This window comes from Pteropus alecto, unplaced genomic scaffold (assembly GCF_000325575.1).
Source record: "Pteropus alecto unplaced genomic scaffold, ASM32557v1 scaffold155, whole genome shotgun sequence".
Lineage (NCBI taxonomy): Eukaryota > Metazoa > Chordata > Mammalia > Chiroptera > Pteropodidae > Pteropus > Pteropus alecto.
In genome coordinates, this window is record NW_006438113.1 from 7,529,976 (window position 1) to 7,552,156 (window position 22,181).

The 22,181-nt window shown below is 45.1% G+C and overlaps 1 protein-coding gene across 3 annotated transcripts in view; it reads left to right on the forward strand.

Annotated features, from left to right (window-relative positions):
- DLG5 (discs large MAGUK scaffold protein 5) overlaps nt 1-22,181 on the forward strand; it is a 113,902-nt gene that overhangs the window by 29,721 nt on the left and 62,000 nt on the right. For 2 of the 3 annotated variants that reach the window (XM_006915486.2, XM_015592267.1), the window contains exon 2: nt 15,060-15,128. The exons of the other annotated variant lie outside the window; for it this stretch is intronic. In XM_006915486.2, coding sequence (XP_006915548.1) covers nt 15,060-15,128 — 69 coding nt within the window. The remainder of the gene's footprint in view (nt 1-15,059; nt 15,129-22,181) is intronic. 3 annotated transcript variants of the gene reach the window in all.

A 22,181-nucleotide genomic window follows, 5' to 3' on the forward strand; every position in this document is an offset into this window, starting at 1 on the left:
GCCGCTTGTATTTATTTTTCTTTTTATTCTTGATAATCTTTCCAAATATATTCCTTTGATGACTTGTTTATTTGCACCCAGGCTGAAGATTCAATAGAATTTCTTAACCATGTTACCTTTTTTTCTTAAGAATGATTCTTTTTCTGATTATCAAGGCAGTGCTCATTCAAAAGAAAAGATTCCAGAACTATACATGATAGAAAGTCTGAGTTCTCTTAAGTATCTGCTGAGGAAGAAGGCATAGCAATCTCAGACAGTGGTCGTTTGGGTGGGCGGGGCCATTCTGGGGATCATACTGTGGCTGCTTGGTAGGTGAGGGACGGGCAGAGGGAGCAGGGCTTGTCTTAAATGCAGCCCAGCAGTAGTTAAAAGGTGTAGGGTACATCTGATTTCAAGTCTAGCTGATTGATCCTAGGGCTAGTTCCTTCTCTGAACTTCACGGTCATTTTTTGTAAATTAGGGCTAATAGCAATACCTTTTTCCTGGAGTGCTGAGAGTTTTAACTAAGATGACATGTCCATTTGATAGCTTTTCAAGGCTCTCACTGTGGATGTTGTCTGTATTGGAAGGGGCTGCACAGAGCCTGGCACGGTAGCAACTGTATTGGTGTGGTAGTGCTGCTGCAATGAAGTACCACAGGCTGGGGAGCTCAAACAACAGCCGTTTATTGTCTCACAGTTCTGGAGGCTAGAAGTTCAAGGTCAGGGTGTCAACAGGGTTGTTTTCTTCTGAGGCCTCTCTCCTCGGCTTGTAGATGGTTGTCCTCTCCGTTTCCTCACATGGTCATTCCTCCATGTGTGCATGCATGTCTGTGTTCAGATTTCTTCTTTTAAGAGTTAGGGCCCACTCTACTGACCTCATTTAAACACCTCTTTTAAAACCACATTCCCAGATATAGTCACTTGCTGAGGTACTGGGGGTTAGGACTTCAACATATGAATTTTGGTGGGAACACAGTTCAGCTCTTCACACCAATTATTACTGTTATGCATGGCTCTGTAATGGTAAAGAACACCGAAGCTGCCCTTGGCACTGTCCCCAACTTGTGTGACTTGGCTCAGTCGTGCCTCCCTTGGACAGCTGCAGACTGTCAGGGCTAGGCAGTATAGGGGTCCCTCTTAATCTTTGAGGAGGCCGAAGTGTAACTGGAAAACATGGAGCCAACACTTAATCTTCACGCTTGAAGTGTTGGCCTTGGACTGGGCCTGGTAATAGCAAGACAGTGATGCAGGCTTGAGGTTTCCAACCACTGGGAGGAGATTGGGCGTGTTTGCTGTCAGGGCTACCTGCACATGGGCAGAGGGCCAGCAGCTGGGCGGAGACTGGGACCTTTGGGGGGTGGTGTGTCTTTGGTTTGTTTTGCTGTACTCTGTGGTTGTGGATGTGGGTTTTGTTTTTTTCTACTTGCACAAAATAGTGAATATTTTCTCTTGTTACTTAAGATCAATCTTCTCTACTGAGGGCTGCCTCTGTGAAAGATAACCCACTCTCCTTTGTACATTTGAAATACTTCTCTTATCTCCTCCTTCATTTATTAGAATTGACTTGGGGCAATTCGAACACTTTGTATGACCTGGAGTGGGCGGGGGGGAGGCTCTTTTTTCTACATTTTAGGAAGGACTGACCATGGGCCTGATTTCTAAGAGTTGGAATATGATTTATACTCAGTTGAGGGTAAATATGAGCACTGTGTTTGCTGATATACTAGCTATAAAACGAACATGATAGAAGGCTTTGTTATGTGCTTTTTAGTGAAGGAGAAGGTTGCTTGAGGTGTTTCACCTTTATTTGGTGGGAGTGGGGTAGGAGTGGCTACAAAAGGAACACTCACTGCTGAATGTGTTGGTGCAGTGGGTCTATAGCCCAGTTTTGTTTAGAAACTGCTCACTGTGCTCTGGATGTGACGCAGGCAAACATTTGATACATAAGTAGATTTCTGCAGGTGAAGACGTGTTACTGTCCTTTTTGTAAAACATTGTAAAAAGTCTCTGTGGTTTTGGGAACAGACTCTTTCCACCCACTTCTGAAGGTCACCTTTTCAAAATCTCCACAAAGCACTGTGTAAATTAGGGGTGAACCCTCCTAGGTGGTGTCACCTTATCCAAGAGGAAGATGTGTAAAGTGTCCTATAGCTTGCCTCAGATGGGAAAACCACCTGCTTTGGGCTGGGTCTCTCACTGACACCTTGAAGAGGCAAACCTTTTGCTTTCTGTTTCTAGGGCCTCAAAAAAAAGTGTAGATGGGGAGGGATCATTGTTTATTTTATTTTTCCCCGAGGGCCCTTTCTGTCCTGGTGTCATTTAAAGAATGTTGGAGAAACAGATTGGATTTCAGAGTTAATTCCAATTGGTAATTAATTATAGTGAGCTTGTTAAGAACCAAGCATCTTGAAATAATGTTTCTGTTGGTAGACCGCCCTTAGAAACTACCAGACCAGGAATGCTGCACCCTCCCTGTCTTGCCCTCGGCTGACATCACTGCTCCATCATGGACTCCTTTCCGAATGAGCAGGTGTGGCCTCATGCTCTTTTAGCACTGTACTTAGTTTTAATGTCTCTTCAGGCAGTTATTATGAGATATGGCAGTTCTTTCATGATGAACAACTTTTTGCCTTTTCTGGTCTAATCCAAGCCCTTCAATTCTGATGGAGCAACCAAGCCAGTCAGTTGCCTTATATAACTTGATAGAGCATTGTTGCCCTCCAGATGACCAAATCTAATGTTTCTTTGCCTTCTGTGTCCTACTCCAGCATTTGATGTGGCAGATCCACCCCTCTAACTGCTCTCTGTCACATTGCCTTCTAGAAGATTTCATTCTCTTGCTCCTCCTGTCTCCCTGACTGGTCTTTCTGTGTCTCTTATTTGTCTCTTCCAGAAATTCACATTTTTTCTCCTATCCACATAGGTCATATGTCCCAGGATTTTGTCCTGTACGCACCAAGAACAGTACGTACTAAAACTAGATACAGGGTGCTGTTTAGAAAGTCCTAGATCTGGCTCTCCCCTCCTCTCACTTGTTTCTTACCCAAGGGCTTTACATCACCAATTAGTGATCCTAGAAGTGTCACTCACATCCTCCAGGCTCTGGGAGTGAGTACCACGTGAACTGCTTTAGCCTGAAACTTTCTCCCCAGCTCCAGACTCTGATTTTCAACCATCATCAGGCTGTCTGCACAGGGATTTTCTTTAGCACATTAAGCCTGAGTCTCAACAATCTCATCATCCCTCTTAACTGGTTCTCTTCAGTTCTCTGCCTCTCTTCACTGTAGTACCTTCGCAGACACCCCAATCCCCAACATCTTCCTTCACCACTCCCCACCCATGGTCTTCCTCATCCCATCCTTCCCACCTCTGTACAGTCTGTTGTGGTCCTTCCCAGCCTGCATCCTTTTACCAGTAGTTCAGGGATATTCTTGCAGAATTATCCTAATAATTTCCTTTACTTCTAGACCTTCCCTCTTTCCATATTTTGTGTTCACAGTTGCTGGAGACAGTTTCTGGACCTCATCCCTGCTCTTATTCCTGTGCTCAAAAACCTCAGGCATTCTTGAGTTCCAGGGCTGAGGAGCTGGGGTTTTTGCTTGTAGAGACCAAAGTCATTGTAGGATTGTGTGACACTAGATGGAGTTTGGACTACCCTGAATGCCTAGAGATTTTATATAACTATAATGAGAGATAAAGCCCTTATTTTTTTTTTTTCTTCACTGTTGGGTTTTTGGGTTCCAATTTTTTGTGTGATAAGAAACATATATCATAAAATTTACCATCCTAACCATATTTTAGTATATAGTTCAGTGGTATTAGGTATTAAATACATTTTTAATGTGCTACTACTGGAGGGCGGAGGCAAGAGAACTAAAAGTTAAATCAAGCTATATTCAGAGACTGCAACATGTTGATCAACCCTACGGTCTTATGGTGGTAGTGGAGGCCGAGCTAACCGTTTCCTATAACGATTAAAGGTTGTTCTCTTCCCTTCCTATAATAGGTAAGGGACTTTTCAGTGTCCAGCTGACACAGACCACTAGTGGCACAGACACTAGCCCTGAAGTATATAGTTCAGTGGTATTAAATACATTTATAATGTGCTACTACTGGAGGGCAGAGGCAAGAGAACTAAAAGTTAAATCAAGCTATATTCAGAGACTGCAGAATGCTGATCAGCTCTATGACTACACCATGAGGAAACCTGCAGAAAAAAGGAAGATTTCTGCTGGAATTACTGACAAACCATTTATCCGTGAAGGGAAAAAAGGAAAACAAAGCTTTTAAGTCATCCGCTACACAAAATAAACACATTCTCTACTGCTAAAACCATGGAGAACCTATGGATCAAAGGCTCGGAATGGCCAGCAGGCATTTCATGCTACATATTCTTACCTTTTCATGCTATATGCCATACCATCAAGTGAAAATGGGTAAACAAAGCCTTTAAACTATAATTTATAGAAACTAATAATGATATATTCTTATATATAAACTGATAATAAACCGAATTCCCTCGCAGTGTCTTTCTCTCAGTCCCTCTCATTGTCTGTCTCTGTCTGTCCCTGTGAGTCTCTCTTAGGCTCTCTCACTGTCTGCCTCTGAGAAGAGACCACGCTCTGTCTAGGGAGGCTTACCCCTTCTCTAATAAATTTTCCTTTCACCTAACTCTGGCATGCGCTTGAATTCTTTTCTACGCTCAGTGAAGAACTGTCTCTCTCGGTGCAGGCCCCACTCGGGGGAATTTGCCCTGTCCAGCATCACTACCGTCACCACCATCCATATCCAGAACTCTTTTCATCTTGTAAAATGGAGACTATACCATTAAACAGTAACTCCCCATTTCCCCCTCCCCACCCAGCCTCTGGCAGCCACCATTCTACTTTCTGTCTCTGATTTTGATTACTCTTAAGTACTTCATATAAATGGAATCAAACAGTATTTGACTTTTTGTGACTGGTTTATTTTATTTAGCATAATGTCCTCAAAATTCATCCGTATTGTAGAATACATCCAAGTTTCCTGCTTTATTAAGGCTGAATAGTATTCTGTTGTATGTATAAACCACATTTTGCTTATCTATTCATCATCCATCAATGTGTACTTGTATTATCTACACATTTACATTGTAGGTGTTGTGAATAATGCGGCTATGAACATGGGTATAGGAATGTCTCTTTGAGATGCTGTTTTCAGTTTTTGAGGATAAATGGATCTATTTGATCATATGGTAATACTGGGTTTAATTTTTTGAGAAACCACCATATTAGTTTTTACAGTGGCTATACCATTTTACATTCCCACCAATAGTGCACAAGGGTTCCAATTTCTCCACATTCTCACTGACATTTGTTATTTTCTACTTTTTTGATAGTCATCCTAAGAATTGTAGGTGAGGTTTTGATTTGTATTGCTCTAATGATTAGTGATGTTGAGCATCTTTTCATGTGCTTATTGGGTGTTTTTATATTTTCTCTTTTTGTTTGTTCTTATATTTTCTTTGGAGAAATATTTGTTTAATTCATTTGAGAAACCACCATATTAGGTACATTTTAATCAGGTTTTTTTTATTGCTGAATTTTAGGAGTTCTTTATATATTTTGATAGTAATCCTTTATCTGATGTGTGATTTGCAAATATTTTCTCTCATTCTGTGCATTGCCTTTATACTCTGTTGATGGTGTCTTTTGGTGACCAAATTTTAAAAATTTTAATGGAGCACAATATGTCTATTTTTCCTTTTGTTGCCTATGCTTTTGGTGTTATATTCAAGAAATCACTGTCAAATCCATTGTCATGAAGCTTTTGCCCTATATTTTCTTCTAAGAGTTTTATAGTTGTAGCTTTTGTCTTTAGGACTTTGATTCAGTTTGAGTTAGTTTTTGTATATGGTGTCAGATAAGGATCCAAATTCAGTTTTTTGCATGTAGATATCTAGTTTTCCCAGCATCATTTCTTGAAAAGACTGTTATTTCCTCATTGAGTGATCTTGGCACCTGTTAAAAATTATTTGACCATCTAAGCAAAGGTTTATTTCTGGGCTCTTTATTTTGTTCCATTGGTCTGTATGTCTGTCTTTATGTCAGTACCATACTGTTTTGATTACTGTAGTTTTGTAGTAGGTTTCGAAATCAGGAAGTGTGAATCCTCCAGCTTTAATTCTTTTTCAAGATTGTTTTGGCTACTTGGAGGGATTTCATATTAATTTTAGAATGGGCTTTTCTATTTCTGCAAAAAATGCCATCAGGATGTTGGTAGGGATTTTGCATCGAGTCTGGAGATCACTTTAGGTCACATAGGCATCTTAAATCCCTTGAATCTTTTATTCATTTCCTTGTGTTTGTTGTTGTTGTTAGTGTTTTGAGGTAAGAGTAGAGAAAAAGGTGTTTCTGGGAAGAGATGAGGCTAGCAGTAAAGAGTAGAGGTATGAAGGAAACTGGGAAAGATTAGCAGTGAAGTCTGGGAGTGATGAGACTTGGGTCTTCAGAGCAGGTTAGAACATAACATTTTTGAGCAGTTTCTTTACAGTTAAAAAGTACTTTCAACATGTTATTTTGTTTGCTCAGCATAACAACGTGTGAAATACAGATAAAGACTTTTTATAGCCTCATTCCTTCAGATGAGGAAACTGAGGCTCAGAAAAATTATTTGCCTCTGGTCACCCATTAGTCAGCCAAACCAGGGAGAGGCCAGGTCCATCCAGCTCCTGATCCTGTGCCCTTTTCACTGTGCAGAGTCACTTTGTGCCTCCCACCCATGCGGTAGGGGTCTTGGTGGGTTCAAAGTCAGCATGTAGGGGGCAGTGGGGAAGTGAGCAGTTATCCATGATCTCATGGGGACCCAGGCTGAGTTGCCTTGGTGGTCAGTAATTTTCAAGGCACTACACAAAGCAGATAAGGAGGTAGGTGTTAACGCTGTTGAAGGGAGAGGGGACAGAAACAGTAGCTCATTACCGATGAAGACAAGACCTTTCCTTTGCAGTTGTCCTTTTTGGCCTTTGTGGACCGAATGCTCCTGACCTGTCCAACCCAGGGTGTCATGTCTTTGTTCACTTTCCAGCTGACTCCATGAGATTTGGGCTGTTCCCTGAGCTGTCATTTCCTATGGCTGACTCCTCAGCTTACCCTGATTTGAATTTAATGGAAAATGGTCATTTGGGGGATGATGTCACATTAAGGAGACAGTGGGAGAGAGACACCTCTTGCAGTTCTTTTGCATTCAGTCTGAGCATCAGAGTCATGATCAGGTTCCCAAAACCCCATTGGTTCATTCTATTTCCTGCTGCCTTCTAAGCCAGGATGGAAATATTTATCTAGTTTGTTCCAGAGATTGTACTTGTCTCCTCTGGGCAGACCAGAGTAGCTGATGGCCAGAGGAGTGACAGGGTTGGAGGGGTTGAAGCCAGGAGCAGAGTACAAGGCTGGCAGCTAAGGTACAGCAGAGATGACTAGAACCAGCTTTCTTCCTTTTCTTCCTTTCCACTATTGGAAAAGATAATGTTGGCCACAGTGCTGAATGCTGGCCCACAAGCCACTTCCTGGCATAGTTGCTTGTCAGAATTACTGACCCATCAGTTGTGACTCCTAGATGCCTTTCACCTCAAGGCTGTCATTGAGCAGGGTATGGCCGCTCACATCCTCTGCTGTCTGTTGGGACAAGAAATTGGTGAGTTTCCGTTTTTCTGACCTCGTTTGAAAGGAGGTAGTATAGAGTTGGATAAGAATCGTGTCTGAATCTGGATACATCACTTACTAGCTTTGTGGCCTTGGGCAAGTTACTTGGCCCCTCTGAGCCTACATTTTGCCATCTAGAAAATAAGTTGTTATAGTTATTTTGTGTGGTTATTAGGAATAGTAAGTGAAATAATCCTTATAAATAGTGCCTTTCCTGTGACAAGTACTCAAAAAATGTTAGCTACTGTGAGTAGTCAGAGTGTGTAGTATATTCAAGAAAAACTTGAGCCAAAACATGTCAGGTGCCTACTGTATGTTGATGGCTCTTCAAAACACTTCCTGACTCATTTATATCAGTCTCTTTGATACCCAGGGACGTTCAGGGAGTGAATGGAGTACAGGTACAGTTCGATCAGAAGTCAGGAGGGTTGTGTATCCAGGGCATCCTGGGCATATGAGGCCATCTCTCTAAGCCCCTAGTTGCATACTTTTGTGTTCATGTCCTTTACTTGGCCAGTTGGCTCTCTCCTACCTCACTGCCTGCTTCTCTTCTGTCTTCTTTGTTGATTCCTCTTTTCATCCCTCAGCCCCCAGTGCTCAGGGTTTGTTCCTTGGACTTCTCTGCTGCCCTCTCTGTCCACTCTCCCTCCTTGGGTTATCACATCAAGTCTTATTGCTTTAAATACTGATCATATGTTGACAGTTCCCAAATGATATCCGTAGTCTCATCCTTATCCCTGAAATTCAGACCATTTATTCAACTGCTTATCTGACATCTCCACTTAGGTGCCTGTGGTTAATTGGCCAAACATGAACTCATGGTTCCCCACCTCTCCCACCCCACCACCCGCCCCCAACTATTCTTCCTGCAGGCTTCCCCATCTCAGCAACAGCCAACTTCATCCTTCCAGTGTCCAGGCTAAGAACCCTGGAGTCATCCTTAACATCTCTTTCTTTCATGTTCCATATTTAGTCTGTCAGCAGATCCTTTCAGTTTACCTCCCAAACATGCCCAAATCCAGCCACTTCTCACTAGCTCCACTCTTATCACCCTCATCCAAGCTACCAGCATTTCTCCCTTGGATTATTGAATTTGCTGTCAGACTGGTTTCCCTGCTTCCACCCTTCCCTACCTGTGGACAGTATTTAATGTAGCAGCCAGCGATACTATTAAAATGTAAATCAGACCATGTCTCTCCTCTCTGTGGCCCACAAGGTCCTGCTTGAGTTCTTCATGCCACCCCCACACTGTACACCTTGGAGTTACCTGGGAAATGGACACCTCATTCACCACCCCATTTCTGTTGAAAGATGGACTATTGGTCCTTATAATGAACACCGAAAAAGGGGATATAAGCATCATTACTCTGATATTTTAGCAAGTTCATTATTCTTGTTCCAAAAATTTGAGGAGGGTATTGCAGCTATATCTCAGTTTGGGGATATTATTAATATTAACTTAAAAACCTGATACTTTGGGGGGTGGTCTGTGTAAACCAGGGGGTGACTCTTCATCTGACCCAAAGATAACAGCAAGCCTCGTCTGTGTCGCCAGCCTCTCTGTACCTGTCAGGGAGAAGGTGATTGCCCCACCCTGAGGTGTGTGTGTAGAGTGCATGAAGCGGGACTTCCTTGATAGATGCCCCAGCTTCTGTGGCCGTTCTGTTCCAGGGCCACAGTCACCCCATATCTCCCTGAAATGTTGGGGCTTGTCAACCTTGAAGTTTGGGTCTCAGTGTCCATAGCCTTGGGCCATATTTTTAAAGGAACAGAGGCTGAGGCTTTAGGGTGGGGCGTGTCTACCCTGAACCCTGGTTCTGCAAGAGGGCTTCTTAATAGCCAAAGGGACCCATCCTCCTAGTACCTCCTGAGGTCCTCTTTAGTGAGAGTGCCCATGACCTGGGACCAGTCTCCACACGGGCATAGGTGCCCGAGTGGGCAGGCAGCAGGCACACACACATCACAACCATGAAGCCACAGCTCCTCCCCCTCTCTTTCCACTTTTAGTCCCTATGCCTAGCTCAGCTCACAATGCCTGGTGACTGTCCTCTTGGTGCGGGGAGGAGGACAGGGAGGCCACAAGTCTACTCTGGGTACCATAAGTCTAGGTTAGGAGGCCCTGCTCTGAGACTTCTCACTTGCACAGGGTGACAGGTTCTGCTTGTGTGTCTTCCATGCTGATCTGGCTTCTGGGGTGCTTGTGCATACTCCAGGGTCAGCTCCAATCATGGAGTCCACCGTGACTGCTCTTCCACTTTCAGAGCTGGGCAGCAGCCTCATATAGAGGTATCAGGAGCACAGACTTTGGGCTTGACTGCCTGAATTTGTATTGTGTTTTTGACCCCTCAGTGGCTCTACCATGACCTTAAGCAAGTTCCTTAACTTTTCTAACCCTTAGTTTCCTCCTCTGTAAAGTGGAGATTAACCAAAACAACACGCACACAGCACTTACACATCCCAGCACTAATGGTGCTTCGTGCCTGGTAGCTGCTATTGTTGTTGTTAGTGAGAGTTGTATAGTCCAGCAGTTTGTCACTGTGAACTGTGTGACCGTGTCACTCTAGTACAGCTTTCAATTTAGGTAATCAAAGGATTGAGAAGGGCAGGTTGGAAGGTTCATGATTTGACCATAATAGCAGCAGCAGCTAACACTTGGACTGCTGACTGCATAGGTGCTTTTTCAAGCCCTTTTTACATTAACTCAGTTGATCCTCTGTGAGGTAAGCACACCTGTTATCTCATTTTACAGATAAGCTCATGGAGGCAGGGAGAGGCTGAGTAACTTACCTGAGGGCACATAGCTGCTAAGTAGCCGAGTTGGGAGTCGAAGCCAGGCTGGCTGGCGCCCCATCGGTATCCTGGTCATTGCAGCCTTGGTTTACAGACCAGTGCCCCAGGCTCAGAGAGGGGAAGGGACTTCCACAGACTTCCAGAGTCTCCTAGCAGTGGCGCACCCTCCTCAGCCCCTGCTCATCTTTTTTCTGTCAGACCTGGCCTAGTGCTTTGCAGGGCTCAGGCATGCGTTGGGGAACCTGGCGAACGTGTGCATCCTCTGTCATTTGTGTGCTGGTTGTGGTTCCTCAGGTGTGAACCAGGAGAGGGTCTCAAGGTGAGGCAAGTGGCCTGGTGGTGACTCTCACCCTGGGACCAGGCAGCACTTGCCCACTCTGTTACTGAGCCCTGAGGGGATGGTAGCTTGCCTTCTCCCTCTCCTTTCTCAGGTGCTTGGGGTGAGGTTGCATGTCCTCCCAGATCAGAGCTGTCTCAAGTCAGATAGGCAGGCCAGCCTCTCTTCACCCTCCTGGGAGCTCAGGGAGGACTGCGTGCTGGCTCAAGGCTAAAACAAGTCCCCCCCGCATTGTGGGTTTCACAGGGAGAAAGTGTGAGTCACTGTGGCCTTGACAAGCTCCAGGTGAATGGAGGGCTGTGTTAGGGGAAATTCTTCTGTCTCTTGTGCCCCATAGTCTGCGTTATCGCTAGAGTGATTTTAGTGGAAGTTCTTTTGAAGTGATCTCTATAATCCGATGGGGCTGAGTCATAAAGGAAACACAATTAGCAGGGACCCTGCTGGGCTCTTGGGAAGGACACAGTACGTGGCCCAGGCTAGTCCCAAAGAGTTTGCTGGTTCTCTCCCAGGGCTTCTGCCATGGCTTTCGTTTGCATCCCATCTGCTGACTCTGGTCAGCCTTGGTGTCCCGCATTTATTCTGTCCATGGACCATGTTCCTTGGGCACTTGTTAGAAATGTAGAGTTTCAGGCCTCACTCTATCTGCCCAGCCAGTACCTGCACTTTATGCAGGTCCCCAGGTAATTCCTGTGGCAGTAAAGAACCCTTCTCTGGTCCACACTGCTATGAAAACCTGGGCTCATGCTCTCTCTCCTTTGCTATAAATGTGTCAGATCCTCTGACTTTCAGGACCTCTGCACAGGGTTGCATGAGATTGTGGGGAGCGCCCTAAGTGACAGTGCCTGCTGCCTGTGGGTATGAGGGGTGGAAGAGGAGGGCCTGGGGGCAGTTCGGTGGGGAAGCTCGTTACTCTGGGCCTCTCCACGAGGTGGAGTATCTGCCTTAGGTTTCAGTGCAGGTGGGGTGCAGGTGCCTTCAGGGAGCCTTGGGGGTAATTGTCTTTCACGTGGCCAAGAGTGATGGGGCTGTGAGGGGCAGGAAAGTGCATGCCTGTGAGACAGGACTCCTGTTGGCCTCTCGATTGTGAAACCTCAGAGGCAGTTGACTCCCAGCACCCGCTCCTCAGAAGCACCGGCTTTGAAAGGACACCGTGTGACTTTGGAGGAGAGTGACTCCTTTGCTTTTTCCCGACAGTCCTGACCGCACAAGCTTTTTAAGACAACAATAGCTGAAGAGACAAAGCATGACCAAGACAACATCGTCTTTGGGCCTCCCCTCCGCCCCCCCGAATGACGTCTAAGGCCCTGGGAACATTGTAAAAACTGGACCCTGTCCAATTTTAATCGCTCCCTGCTGGCCCCCACCCCTAGATCCCAGGAGCCCTGCCGGCTGACCTGGGGGTAGTGATACCCACAGATGCAGACAGAGATGTCACACTGCCCGCTAGGTCAGGCCCCAGATCCCTTTCAGGACTTTAGGGTCAAGGAAGAGGAACAGAATGCGTTGATTGGTCAGTTGACTCCCCCAGCCAGGGCAGGAGATGGGAGAAGAGAGAGAAGGGTGTCTGCCAAGTTTAATTAACAGTGGAAACTTGCCATGGGGGAGGAGAGCGACAGTCTGAAGAGGAGGGGTGGTTTACTGGAAGATGGGACACTGCTGATGCCAATAATAAGAAAGAAGCAAGACGTTCCTGCAGGGAGCATCTACCGGAGCACCAGCTGGGTGTTCTCAGTGTTGCGAGCAGGATTAGGTGTGAGTGGGAGAGTTTATTTGTGCCTGCTTTTCCAAGGAGGCACCTTTTGAAAATAGTCCACCAACATACCAGCCGACGAGCCTTCCTTGCCCCCATAAAAAAAAAAAAAAAAAAGAATCTAGATGCAGACCTTACACCCTTCACAAAAACTAACTCAAAACAAATCATAAACCTAAATGTAAAATGCAAAACTATAAAACTCTTAGAAGATAACTTAGGAGAAAACCTAGATGACCTTAGATATGGCGAAGCTCTTTTAGATACAACATCAAAGATACTATCCTTCAAAAAAAAGTTTACTGGAAGATGGGACACTGCTGATGCCAATAATAAGAAAGAAGCAAGACGTTCCTGCAGGGAGCATCTACCGGAGCACCAGCTGGGTGTTCTCAGTGTTGCGAGCAGGATTAGGTGTGAGTGGGAGAGTTTATTTGTGCCTGCTTTTCCAAGGAGGCACCTTTTGAAAATAGTCCACCAACATACCAGCCGACGAGCCTTCCTTGCCCCCATAAAAAAAAAAAAAAAAAAGATAAGAAGATGGCAGTTGAGTTTAAAAATATAGGCACTATGTTCTACTCTTGTTCTTAGAAGACATCAATGGATTGCCTGAATTACATCTGACTTTAGTTTACAGATCTTTACACATGCTTAACATTTATGATCTGGGGAGAGTGACGATTTGAGATGCTCATTATTTAAGACAAAAATGCAGAAGTGTTGAATGGACAGTAAAATGAATAGTGTGGGTTGAACTTGAAGTACAGGGAGTATTTTTATTGAACATTGCTATTCATTTTTCATTTTTCTGGTTCTATCTTCCTTCAAATTATGTGCAAATTCCCCTCTGATATCCTTGCCAGGGATCTTGGGGCAGCATTGCCTGTTAGGCCATCCTGACCTGCAGCTTTCTCCAGCATCTACTTGCTGTTGCCAGTTCTGCTGCTGGAAGCTGTAATGAACAAATTGAATCCCTTCTGGCCGTCCTACTTGAAGACAAAACACCTGCCTACTCCCCTAATCATCTTCTACAGTCCATGCTAAACACCCACTGGTTCTTCAGAGATTCTCAGAAAATGCTTTAATGTTCGTTCCTGGCCACCGTTTTAGTTTTTACCGAAGTTCCTTTTTTCTTGTTTTCTCTTTTTCTCTCCCCTTTCATCTCTTTTTCAGGTGGGCACACCTGTTAGCTCACGTGTGCACTGTTGTACCACGGCTCTTCATCTCTCTGTCCTCCATGTGGTCTTCATGTCCTCCCCTTAGGTCTTCCCTGGGGTCTCTTCTGTCCCCAGGCGGTCTCCTCCTCGCCATGAGTGCCTCTTTCTCTCCCTCTCTCCTATCTACCCCCATCTCTTTATCTCTCTTCTTTCCCTCCTGAGAGTGTGCACACATAGGTGGCTTGTCAAGAGTTGAGATGGGAAAGAACCCCTTAAACTTGCCCCCAACATTTCTGGTCTCAGAGCCCAAAATCTCATTAATTCTTGGCCACTTTCTGACACTAAAGTCCTAAGGTTTGTTCAAAGGCCTTACGACTAAAATCTCATCTCTGGCTCACTCATCTCTGGCTCACTCTGCCCTGTGTATATACCTTTTCATTGTATAATTCTTTTGGTTCTAGAACAAAACATTGCATCCTTCCCATTATCTTGTTTTTTTGACCCACCATCTCTGCATGTTGTGCTTTTTTTGACTCTCAATTTAGTCTGAGTCTTTGCACCCTCTTAATTTTGTGTCCCTTGTAGACCTGATAAACAAAGCATACCTTATGTTTTCATTAATCAGTGGAGAATGTAATTGCTAAAATGGGACAGGGGAAAGGACCTTGTAAGCTATCTGGTTAAACTGCTTTATTTTATAGACCAGGAAACAGAGTTTCAGAATACTGAAGCAATTTGCCCAGCGTCACCCAGCTACTCACACGTGGATAAGAGCTGGGTTCAGAAACTGGGTTTCCTGACCCAGAGATTTTCTCTGATGCTTTAATGACAACGTAATTGCTGATAATTTTATGAGTAATTTTTAGTAAGGGGGCAAATACTGGCTAAATTATTAAGGACTGAGCTTGAATACTAAGAGCAGAATCATCAGGCAAAAAGAACAAATAGTCCATAGATGTTTAATTTATGCTCTGCTACCCTCTGCATGGAAGCCAGAGTCATACTGATAAAAATCTGTTGGGACTCTCTGGACTCTATTTAACCTGGGACCTGTTGCTCCCTTGCTAAGCTTTTCTTCAGGTATCCCAACAAGAAGCCAGCTGACCGAGGCCAGGTTCCCCTCTACCTGTGCATAGATCGGTCTCCAGAGCAAAAGGGTGGCAGGAGGTGAGGCAGAAACACCAAACACTAGGCCCTGCTGACCGCACCTCCCCTTCTTGGCCCCTTGAATCTGATTTCCAGTCCCTGGTGCAGTGTGGGTACTCAGCCTGGTGATGACTGAAGATCCATTGGTTTGACAGTGGTCTGGGGCATAGACAAGAGACCCCTTTGGAGTTAGTAACAAATGGTTTCCCTTTCTGTCCCCAGGCTCCACCTACAGCGTCTTGTCCATCATGCCCTCAGACTCAGAAAGCAGCAGCTCCCTCAGCAGTGTGGGTGAGTACCACCTTCCCACATACCCCTCTTTCTACACCAGGCGGGAAAAGGGTGTGGGTGTGAGCCAGGGCAGTCCTGGATTCGTGGGGTGGGAAGTTGGCCCTCACCTTTCAAATCACTCATGGGGTCAGCTTCCGTTGATTCCATTCACATCTTCTCTAATCAGCAAAACCTTCTCTTAATGGAGGAGGGCAAAAATCTGGCCCCAGCACTGGAAGGGAGGTGGGCGCTGGGAGAGGCACATATATTGCTGTTTTTTTCACCTACTCAGGGCGTAAGACTTATCAGTGAGCCTGTTGCCCCACCCATCCAAAGCCACCCATCCATGAGACTGGCCCCTTTTGATGCTGTCCTTTGTAAACAGGGACAGCCCACTGCAGTTGTTGCCTTAGGGACAGGAGTAGCCAGTCCATGCTAGAATGGATATGTTTCCAGAAGCCCATAGTGTGCTTTCATTTCACTGAAGACATCCCAGCAGAAAGGTTGTCATAGTCCTCCAGCTGTCCCATCCTTCTGTGACACACTGCCTTTTACATGCCCTCTATATAATACTCTTAGTGTGGTTTCTGGTGTTCTGATCTGACCTTGATGGTTAGATACACCTTTAGTGGTGAGTCCTGTAGTTTTGAGTCAGAAAGGCTCACAGAGATTATCTGGTCTATTTATTTGGTTTTCCTTCATATAGACGGAGGGGAGTCTGTTGCCAGAGATTCCACAGCTAGCCAGAGCAGACCTTTCGTGTGTTAATTGACTATCATTACAGACGCCTCCAGTGTGCCAGAAGTGGGCTTGGGATGTGGTGAAGAGGCAGGTGTGGTGCCTGTGCTTGTGGGTCTTAGGGTCTATGGGGGAAACAGTTAAATGAATAAGTGAGGTCAGAGGGATGAGAAGGGAAGACAGGTACTGTAGCGGGGTACTGCATTCATTTGCTAGGGCTGCCATAACAAAGTGCCACAAACTGAGTGGCTTACAAGACAGAAATGTATTCTCTCACAGTTCTGGGGGCTAGAATTCTTGGAGATCAAGGTGCCGTGTTGGCAGGGCGATGCCCACTCTGAAGGCACTAGGTTAGGATCTGTTCCAGGCCTTTCCTGGCTTCTCGTGGTTGTTGGCAATCTTTGACATTCCTTGGCTTGTAGATGTATCACCTCAGTCTCTGCCTTCATCTTCAGATGATGTTCTCCCTGTGTGTCTGTCTCCAGTTTTCCCCTCTTAAAAAGGACACCAGTCATTGGTTTGGGGTCCTCCATACTCCAGTATGACCTCATCTTAACTTGATCATCTGTAAAGACCGCATTTCCAAATAAGGTCACATTCACATTTACTGGGGATTAAGACTTGATCATCTTTTGGGGGGACACAATTCAGCCCCTCACAGGCTCCTTTATCCTGTTTAGGCTTCAGGGAGGACTCTTGGGACCATAGTCAAGAGCTGCTGAGTATCACTTCATCCTTCCTACTTTGGGTCCATGAGACACATTGATTGAATGATGGGATTGTCCGATTTTTGAACTTGGGACCACCTTTCAGGAAGTGCATGTGGTGGGGGGCGGTCAGGATAAGGAGAGCGGTAAGGTGAGGCTTTTGTAAAACTGAACTGGTGGAGCCTAAGGGCACCTCTTGCCCCTCTCATGTCTCACCCTTTTTTGCTCCCTCCTCCCCTTGGGTACAAGGTCCAATGATCTAACAGATATGTCACAGACTCATTCACATGGACACTTCAAGGCTTAAAGCAGTACCTTTCCTAGGATCATTTGCATTTAAAAAGGGGTTCCAGAGAGATCTATCGCTTAAACCATAGCAAATATCGTTAATGGTGGAATTTTAAGCCAGAGCAGGAGGTGTGTTTTGTGTAGCTGGACTTTCACATGCTCTGGAAGAAGCCTTTTGTCAGTAACCCAACATTCGGTTCCCCACACACCTAATGAACCTTGGGATGGAGTGGTCAGCAGTGTCCCCGGATACTTGTCAGCAGGCAGGCAGAAAGCAATGCTGTCTGTGCCCAGATCTTGAATGCTGAAAGACCAGGTTGCACCCTTTCAGGTCAAAACCTCTTAAGTTCACCGAGAACCAAGATTTGCTTCTCTCACTCTTCTGCGTTTGGTGACGTTGTCCTTGGGGTGAGTAGCTCCATTTTTCTGCAGGCTGACTTCCATGTCTTTGTGGGTGCAGCAGTAGGGGTTACCTACTCACATTGCCTTAAACAATAAAGAAATGTGTGATCTCACATAATAAGAAGCACCGATCTGGGCTGAGTACATCAGGATGTGGATCTGCGATCCTCTGTGTGGTGTCTTACCCTTTAGGCTGATTGATGGTCAAGGATATGTAGCAGCATGTTCCAGCCATTATATCCAGACCTGACGATATCCAGGGCTACGATTTCCATGACGGGAGCCAAAATGGCTTTTAAATTCAGAATAATTCAAATGAAACACAATTAAAATTTCAAGTTTCAACAGTCACCCTAGTCACATTTCAAGTACTCTGTGGTCGACTCTGGCTAGTGGCTACCAAATTGGACAGAGCAGGTAAAAGAACATCTCCATTGTCACAAATGGTCCAGAGACTGGACAGGGTTACCTCCTCTGGTGTCTCCTTATGAGCAAAGAAGCCTTCCCCAGAAGTCCCTCGGCATAGTCTCTCAGTATTGGGTCGCCTGTCTTTGTCCAAATCAGTGGCTCAAATAGTGTAGCCCTGGACCAGCAGCATTCAGGCACTTGGTAGAAATGCAGGTTCCTGAGCTTCGCGCCATACCTGCTACATCAGAAGTTGCGAGGGTGGGGCCCAGCAGCCGCACGTTGTAGCAGTCCTTGAGGATTGAGATGGACTGGCCTAACCCAATGCCTGGCAAGAGAGCTGGAATGTCTATGTCTAGCTTGGATGAGCTCCCTGGTGTAGAATGAATGTTAGGGTCAGCCACAGGATCCTCCATCGCACTACCTCCCGGAGACTCCCTCCTGGCTCAGCCTCCCCTTATGATCGGCAGAGCTCTTCCTTCCCTGATCTTCACAGGTGTACCCTAGCCCTGGCAGAAGGGGCCTCTGGTAAGTCAGATGAAGACTAGCTGTTTTTGTTTGTTCTTGATCTTTCTCCATGAACCTAAAGAAAGGCAAAAGCTAGGTCTTAGAATAAAAATATCACTTTCACTTATATCTCCCTAACAAAGAACATTTGGGAAAAGAATGGCAAGTTATATTCGGCATAAGAGAAATTGGTAGATGAAGTCTTGAATATATTGTATTTCCTAGTGACAGCTAGTACCTGATTGGCTTGCCTGATTAGCATTAGATCCTCAGGTGGTCTGTCTAGTTTAAGCTCTCTAGCTTGACCCCACTAACAACACACCATGCTCTTGCCAACTAACAGTTTTAAAGGTTGCAGTGTCTTTTTGCTGAGGCCTTCAGGGAGTTTTCATCTGTTAAGTGTTGTGGCTTCTTCAAGGCCTCCCCTTACTCCGTGCAGCCCTTTATTAAATAATCTGCCCCATGGGTAGGCCCCGCAGATCTGCCCAGGGATTGCACACCCGTTTCAACCAATCGATACTTTTCTCCTCTTTATTCACCCTGACCTGATTTCTCTGCTGCCTTTTATTTCTCATCTTGGATAACTAGAGAAGTTTTAAGGAAAAAAGAATTCTTGGGTGGCATTTATAAAACAAGTCTTAAATTTCATGCAAATTGACAAGAGAGATTTCTCATTAAACAAAGATGTCTCCTGGCTTGTTGGTAGGAGAAGGAGCTGGAGGGCATCCTTCATATCCCAGTGAAGATTCCTTGAAAGTGCAGCTTCTAGTCAACAGGGAAGATGAGCTGAGTCATCGTGGAGGCAGGGCAGTACCCCGACTTCCTGTGCCCCCTGATCCTTCCTTCTCTGGTCCTTTGGGATCAGTCTGTTTTCCCTCAGTTCATCAGATGAATAGGAGCAGGTCTCTTCTTGGAGTACATGGTCAGTGCTCGCAGGGATTGTAGAGGGGCCTGGCCTCTGATCTTAGAGTCCAGCCAGGTGTTTCAGTCCATCAAGGCTGTTATGACAAATATCACACAGACTGGGTGGCTTAGAAACAAACATTTATTTCTCATGGTTTTGGAGACTGGGAAGTCCAAGTTCAAGGCAGATTCAGTGACCGATGGGGCCCACTTCTTGCTTCATAGAGGCACCTTCCTGCTGTAACCACACATGGCAGAATTGGGGAGAGTGTGTTTTGGGGTCCCTTTTATAATTCATTAATCCATTTGTGACTGTCTCTACCCTCATGACTAATCACTCCAAAGGCTCCACCTTCTAATGCCACACCTTGGGGGTTAGGATTTCAACATAGGAATTTTGGGAGGCACGCAAACATTCAGACCATAGCACCGGAAGTGTAAGTGACTGGCCATCTGCTCTGTGTAAAACAGAAAGAAATAGATAGCTTGGGGAAAGATCAGTTATTTCTGATGAGGGGAGCCAGAGTAAGTTTCAGGGAGGAGATGATCCTTAAGTTGAGTCTTTCAAGAATGGTGCTGCATACACAAGAGCAGCCAGGAAGAAGCAATAGGCCATCGCCACATGTCTTGGTTTGGGTTTCAGCAAAGCTGACCTGGAGTCGAAGATTAGAGAGCAGGTAGCTTATCCAGGAGGAGATCTGGGAGCTGGGCAAGACTGCAGCTGCTGCATTGGAATCTAACCTCCTCTCACTCTAAGTCCTGAGAGGAGCTGAGCTGTGGGCTTGCAGGGACCAAGGAGGGCATCCCCCTGGGCTTTTATTGTTAAGGAAGGTACCCTCTCTGCATTTCATTAATGCATGATGCCTTTAAGTGCAGTGGCTACTAGACAGCCAGTAAAACCAAAAGAAAAAGTTAACTAGCCAGCGAATGCAACTTTGGTGCAGACTAGAGAGTCTCTCACTTTTTCAGGCTTCAGAATCACCTGGAGGGGATCACCCCTAAGGTTTCTGATTCAGTAGTTCTGGGTGGTACCTGAAATGTGCATTTCTACCAGCTTCTCTCCTGAAGCTAAGGTGCTTTCAGAAACACTGGCTCAGGACAAGGGGGCTGTCTCTCCCAGTAGTTCTGGCTCTCCTGGGTTGGAGGTGAGCTTGGTTTGGTTTTGCTCTCCCCTGCTTCTGATGACCATGTTCTGCTGCTCCTTAGCTTCTCCCCTGACAGCCAGGGCCTAGAGGTGGCCAGGAAGTTTACCTCGGCATCTCCACTCCACCTGACCACTTTTGGCTGGTGCCAATTTCCTCCTTGGCTTCTGGCACCATGGCCCACAGGGCTCTGAAGCAGAGTTATGACCTGTTCAGCTGTAAATAAAACCGAGGGGGCAGCCTTCGAGGTCTGCTGGAGCGTGGTGAAGAGGGAGCTGACAAAGAGGCTTATGGCCAACTCTACTTCTGCTCCTGCTGTCCCTCTCACATCAAGGCCCAGGTGAGTGACAGCACCTTGTCTGAACTCCAGGGTCTGTGCCAGCTTTCCTGGCATCATCCAGCACTCCTTTTGGATCTATTTTAGTCCAGTTCAAATCCCTTTCCCCTGAATCCTATCTTGGACACCAAAAAGGAAAGGAAAATCTACTGTCTCCCAAGTAGGCTCCAGATTTGGGAAGAGGAAGGAGTAGAGCCAGGAAGAGTAGACGGTTTTGTACTTGAATCGAAAAGAACAACTGCACAGGGCAGAACAGAGGAAAAGGCGTTTGACATTTTTTGGACAACTCACTTGAAGTTAGTTTTATTTTGCTTATTACTTAAAATGTTTCCTATAACTGCAGTGACTGGTGAGGGGCTTGACAATCCACATCTCTTCACCAGCCACACCATTCCTGGGATAATGGCTTTAGTTTAGGGCACCACAGATTTTTTTTTTTAAACAATTTATTTTAAGGTCATGTTCATTGAGGTATAATAACATACAGTAAAATTTACCCTTTTTAGTATATAGTTCAATGAGCTTTAAAAAAAAATAATTAATTTATTTTATGGTAACATTGGTTAACGAAATCCAGTTAAGTTTCAGGTGTACAATTCAATGAGTTTTGACTCCAAAAAATGTATAGTCGTTTAACCGCTGCCATAATTAAGATACAGAACAGTTCGTTCACCCAGAAAAATTTCCTTCTGCGGCTTTGTAGTCTGTCTTTAGTCCCTCTACCCTCAGGCCCAGGCAACCACTGATCTCTTTTCTGCCCCTGTAGTTTTGCCTTTTCTCATATAAATATCATATAAATGGAATCGTATAGTATATAGCCTTTTGTTTCTGGCTTCTTTCACTTAATGACATAAGTCATTTGTGATTTCCCCCATGCTCTTGTGTGTGATGGTAGTTTGCTCATTCCTTTTTATTGCTGAATAATATTCCATTGTAGGATTGTAATGCTGTTGTTCATCCATTCACCAGCTACTGTAAAGAGTTGTATGCTGGTTTTGGTGAACATAAATTGTCATTTGTCTTGTGTAAATATTAGGAGTAGGATTACCGGGTGGTATGATATGTGCATGTTTAACTTTATAAAAAGACTGCCAAAGTATTTTCTAAAGCGGCTGTATCATTGTATATTCCCACCAGCAATATTTGAAAAAAATTCCAGTTTCTCTGCATCCTTGCCAGCATGTGGTGTTGCCACATTTTTATTTTAGCTATTCTAGTAGTGGTAAAGGGACTTGGTAGTTGTTTTCAATACTAGCAGATCTGTTGTGTAGAAGAGGAATTACAGTTATACTTGTGGCCCTTAGGAGTAGATATAGAGTCAGTTGGGGAAATAGAGACAGCTTTTAACTCAGTACAGATAATCATTTTAGGGGGAGAGATTAAATAGGCTTTGCTGTGAAGTAGTGAGTTCCCTCACCATGGAGGAGTTCAAAGAGTCTTGGTGGCCATTTGGGGCATTTTGGCAACCTCTTGGATGGGAGGACTATGTCATCTTCAAAACGCCTTTCAACTCTGAGATGCAAGTTAAAGGGAAAACCTTTTATTTGAATGGGGATGGAATGGGTTTTCTATAACAGTTGCTGTTGTTTTGAACTTCCTGGCTTGGCACATCTGGGACTCTTCTTGAGGTCCCCCGTGGCTCCCA